General features: G+C 44.9%; 1 protein-coding gene across 1 annotated transcript; it reads right to left on the reverse strand.

Annotated features, from left to right (window-relative positions):
• Positions 1-1,798: 1,798 nt before the first annotated feature.
• Positions 1,799-4,660, reverse strand: LOC147883753 (uncharacterized). Its single transcript, XM_087398832.1, has 2 exons — positions 2,803-4,660; positions 1,799-2,300 (listed from the first exon to the last, which is right to left on the reverse strand). The coding sequence occupies exon 1, from the start codon at positions 4,273-4,275 to the stop codon at positions 2,962-2,964; it is 1,314 nt and encodes a 437-aa protein (XP_087254958.1). The 5' UTR covers positions 4,276-4,660; the 3' UTR covers positions 1,799-2,300; positions 2,803-2,961.
• Positions 4,661-5,042: the final 382 nt, after the last annotated feature.

Raw genomic sequence — 5,042 nt, forward strand, 5'->3', positions numbered from 1 at the left:
TTGAAATCACTGCCTCCTTCGTCACCTTGCAAAATTTCCTCCCACATTTCAAAATGACCAACTAGATAAGTGACTCCACCAAGCTACCCTTCCATCCTCACAACTAGGCTACGAATGCTGAGGTAGCAAGCTTTGATGATGGTTATGTCGAGGTATATCTTTCTAAGAGAGAGAGAGAGAGAGAGAGAGAGAGAGAGAGAGAGAGGTATATATATATTATATATATAATACAATATAATATAATATAACATATTATAATATATATTAAATAATATATTATTTACACTATTATATATATAATATATATGTATATAGATAAAAAATAAAGTAACACACATACACACTATATTAATAAGATATTTAATATTTTTAGTATAATATAATATAATATAATATTTTATCATATATGTTAAATTATATTATAATATATTATATACACACACACACATACATGAGGATGCATGCTTCCACATACAACTCTTCTTGAAAAACAAGGTTCTTCTAATCTACATATTGTATTTATACCTTCAATTGAAAATCAATTTAAGTTAATTAATGGAATTATTTATTAAAGTTGATGCCTTTAATTCAAATCACATTATAAATAAAGGCCTTGCTATGTATCAAATCCCAAAACTTTTATTAAAAAGCATACCAATGTTGAATAGCCAATCAATTACATTTGGGGGTGGGGGGGGGGGAGAGATAGAGAGATTGATTTCTACCAACTAAAAACTCTTAATTGAGATTCGATTTGAAAATTTCTCAAAGTTTGAGATTTATGAGTAAAACATTAAATTTGCAACCTATGATCCCAATTTTGAGACCCAACGATGCGGGACTCTAGCCGTCATAGACAAGTCATGCTACTCGTTTTAAAAAAGAAGTGATGGATACGTGGTTCGTTTGAACGTAGATGATAAGATCATGTTATATATTTACTAGAAACTTAGAAGATAATTGATGAGTGTGTTCGGCATCTAAAGTTCCATCAGTCAAGCAGAGTTTTAGAATGGACGTGGGGAAGGGGGAAGCATCCTTGCAAAATATAGCTCTATGCATGGGAAGAAGAACAGTCGAGACATGTGCAGACGCCGAACACCTTAAGGAATTAATGTGCAATCCAAGAGGCGTATATTCCTCCATGGTCGTAGCTGCTTTCTCTTCTTATCTTTTTAGATTAATAGATAGACCCAGTATCCTTAGATCCTCATGTGTTGAGTCGTCTACCCTGTCCTTTCAATCAATATTTTGCTGCCTGCGCGGGACTGTTACCGGTACAGCTAGCGACCTCTCCCTCTAATCGCACAGGAAATAAAATAATGCAACGCTAAAGGAGATTCTCTAGCCTTTTTGTAAGCTTGACTTTTACGAAGAAGAGACCTTAAATTTCTCGCCGTAACCCACATTCCTTAGTGTGCATATTTCAAGAATTGTCAGCATCATCGTTAGATGGGCATCATCGTTAGTTGCTATCGTGAACAAAAAGGCCTGTCACATTCATATAATTTATGTCATCTGGTAAGATTTAGAAGAATTACTGGGTGCATATTTCAAAAATTGTCGTTAGTTAATATCGTAAACGAAAAGGCCTGCACATTCCTATGATTTAGGTCTTCTCGATGAACTTGAAGACAAAACAAGGCACTAAGATGCTTTATATATATCAACTAAGATACGGGGTATATCAATTGAAGCACCCGTATCACAGAAGCCATGTTCAGCATATGGCCACGGAGGGAAGGAGGAGAGGAAATCGCATCAGAAGAAGAGAATGGGGATAGACAGAAGGATGGGGAATGGGGGAGCGCTCATTCCAATTTAAGTAACTGCATTTTCTCTCTCACAACGACTCCCAAGCAAACCCTCTTTACATCATATACGAAGGCAGTTGCATGCAATAAAGAGAATGCTTGTTGCAGGGTATTTGACTCAGAACAGAGCTTAATTGTGTTAATAGACATTCCAAGCTAGTAGCCCTGGACATGAGATACCAAGTCAATGTGGCTTCAAGAGCACCTCGACGGTAACATTCCTCTTATTATAAAAGATCACCTTGTAGATGTGAAACGGGAATCTACATTCTTCCACGGTTTAGCTGAAGGAGGGCATCCTTTGAAATGCACGATTCCCTTCACCGAAGATGACCACATTATCGAACATGAGTAAGATGTGTATGTGTGAAAACCACTGCCTGTTACACACCACTGAGTCTATTACGGTCACGTCATGTACAAAAATACATTGTTGTGTTCAATAAGAGCATCCATCACTCGACTATCGGCAAGCAAGCTCATTACCTGCAGTTCACAAGAGATGGAAAGCTCAACTGACACAGAAGCAAACTCCAGCCATAACAACAAGCATTGTTATAGGATTGACAAAGAAAGGCCTCAATAAGCCCTGCAAACTCAAGAAAAGGTGCGTGCTGCGGATGAAGGTGATAGTGCTGGTAAAGTTTCTGCATCCATAGCACGAGAGTCGAGACAAAGGGGGAATCTTCAGAGATTTCTTCTACTCTAAACTTTGAAAGAATCATCACGCTAGGGCACAAAGATAGTGGGGCTGACACTGGGCTAGGCCAAAAGCAAATCCACGATTTAACCGATGTAAACATGAGCAAGATTGGTCTTCAACTGCTCCACCGAAGCAGGTGATGAAAAAATTACGACAGGATGGTTACATTGAAAGCCATGTCATCCACATTGGAAGCAGATCGGACGAAGAATTCTCTGACAAAGCTACAGCTGCAGCCCCGCAGTTGAAGAACCCCAAGCAAGCAACTGGGAAGAAGTTATTTACCAGAAAAATCACAGCTGCAACCTCGTTGTCCTGCAAGCAGAAGAATAGAAAAGGAGGAGGACAGTTTATATCTCACACATGAAACATAAAACACACACAAAGCAGAGGCCAAGTAGGAATGTACAGCATCTCGATTACAAGCCTACTCAGGATATCTGTTCAGACCATCGGACCGACCCCCAGAATCGCCGATGAGAAGCGAGGAAAGGCTCCTTCTTCGGCTTTGACATCAGGGTGTAAGATCCCGGGTACTGAGGCCATGAAAGTTTCCCTTGAGAAGGGTTTAAGGAGGGAGGGGGAATGGAAATTTGCACCGAGTGCGCAGGTAGCAGGCGGTTGGCTGAGAGGCAAGAAGGCAGCTGCTGCTGGACGGTGGTGGTGATGAAGAGGTGCTGGCGGCGGGGAGGCGATTTTGCTGCTACGAGTAGCTCCTCCTCCTCCCCCTTCCTCGCTGGAATCTTGACAGTCCGGATGGGTTTTCTTGTGTGCAACCAGATTGCATTTGAAAGCAAACTTCATACCACACTTACACTCCAACGGCTCGCCGCACAGCTTCTCATGGTCTCTCAGATCCACCTCGATGTAGAACTTCTTGCCACATTTCTTGCAGCCATGCGACTTCTCCCCCTCCGAGTGCTTCCGCCCGAAATGCCTCCTTAGCTCGTACAACCCTACAAAGGTGCGCTTGCATATCGGACACTTGGACGGAATCTTCTTGTTGTGCCCCGCCTTGCACGATGGAGGAAAAGTCGCTAGGGAGTGGACTCCTCCTTTGCGATAGGCACTGTCTTCGCTGTAATGTGTCTTGTGATGCATCTTGAGAGTTTGCGGATTCTTGAAAGTCTTGTTGCAACTGGGGAAGTCACACCGGAAGGGACGCCTGTTCTGAATCCAGTCTACCGGCACAATCGCCGCTTGTGACTGATCGTCGGGTTGTTGCTTACATGACGCTGCCGTGTACATATTTTGTAGCTCGTGGAGAGCCAATGCGGAGGCCGGGTCGTCGACACCACTAGCGATCGAGGCTTGGTTGGAGCACTTGGCTTCGTAGCGTTCCGAGAGCGCCTCCGCCAGAGCTGCCTGTTCTTGCTGCTGCAGCTCGACCTGCTGATGCAAAGACTGAGAGGTCGACGACGGAGAAATGATGGATTTGAGAGTGCTCACCAGATTGGGATGCATCGTGGGAGTGCTCAGCTGTCGTTGGTGCAAGATGAGGTCGCCGACAGCTCCCAGCTGCTGTGGAGCGTTGAATTCCAAGGGAGGGAGAGCAGATGCGGGAGCAAACGGCGACTGCGGCATCGCAGCGAGAGCTACAAGGCCAGAGTCCGGTTCAAAAACGCCCACATTGCTGGATGGCACGTCTGCGAGACTACTGGAGGAGAGAAGGTTTACAGAAGAAGAAGAAGGGGGGAAAGAGGCCAGCAGGAACGGATCGGCGCTAGTAACGGAGAGGGGGAGTGGGGAGGTAGCCATGGCGATCAAGTGCAGAAAGAAGAGGTGACACGGGCAATAATGCAAGAAGGCACGCGCAGCTGGGGGGGCGGGGGAGCAGCAGCATCCACACCACCAGCCATGGATGGAGGGAGCTGCTGGGCGAGGTGCTTAATCCATGGTGTGAAGCAAGCAAGCAGGCAAGCGGAAAGGGGAATAATGCACCAGGATCCAAGGGCAGGCAACGGGAATTAGAACAAACTGCAACAACTGGGACAGCTATGGAGGATGGCAAGCAGCATAGGCAAGGCAAGGCAAGCAGCAGCAGCACGGAGGAGAGAGAGAGAGAGGGGCTGGGGGGCTGTATGGCACAGACACACAGAGACGGAAAAGAGAAAGCAATGAATTCACCATGAACATCTTAAGAAGAAGAAAACAACTACGACTCACCCTCCTTTTTCGTGTTTCTTGTCCCCTTTTTTTACATTTCTTTCATTAATTTTGGTTTATAGTTTTCGAGGAGTGTTTGTGTTGGTTCCACCTGCCTACCGCAATATCCGCATCATCCCCCAATCTCTTTTTTTAAAATAAAATCTGCGAGAACGCCTGCGTGGCTCCTACGTGGCCCATGTTTGCCCGGCACGTCCTCTGCCCTTAAAGCTTTACCCAACCGCCCCCCTCCCTATCACCCCTCCTTCCTTAAATTTCCCAAGGACAATCAACCACCCCCCAAAACTTACCACCCACATTCAGTGTGGCTGACTGTGTGAAGGGTCCTCTCCAGCACCACATTCCATAAGCGAAACATC

Source organism: Dipteris shenzhenensis, chromosome 27 (assembly GCF_047967505.1).
Source record: "Dipteris shenzhenensis isolate YYH24624 ecotype China chromosome 27, Dip_SZ_1.0, whole genome shotgun sequence".
NCBI classification, from domain to species: domain Eukaryota; kingdom Viridiplantae; phylum Streptophyta; class Polypodiopsida; order Gleicheniales; family Dipteridaceae; genus Dipteris; species Dipteris shenzhenensis.

Coding starts and splice junctions, on each gene's coding strand:
- LOC147883753 (XM_087398832.1), bottom strand. CDS start 4,275: ATGGCTACCTCCCCACTCCCCCTCTCCGTTACTAGCGCCGATCCGTTC.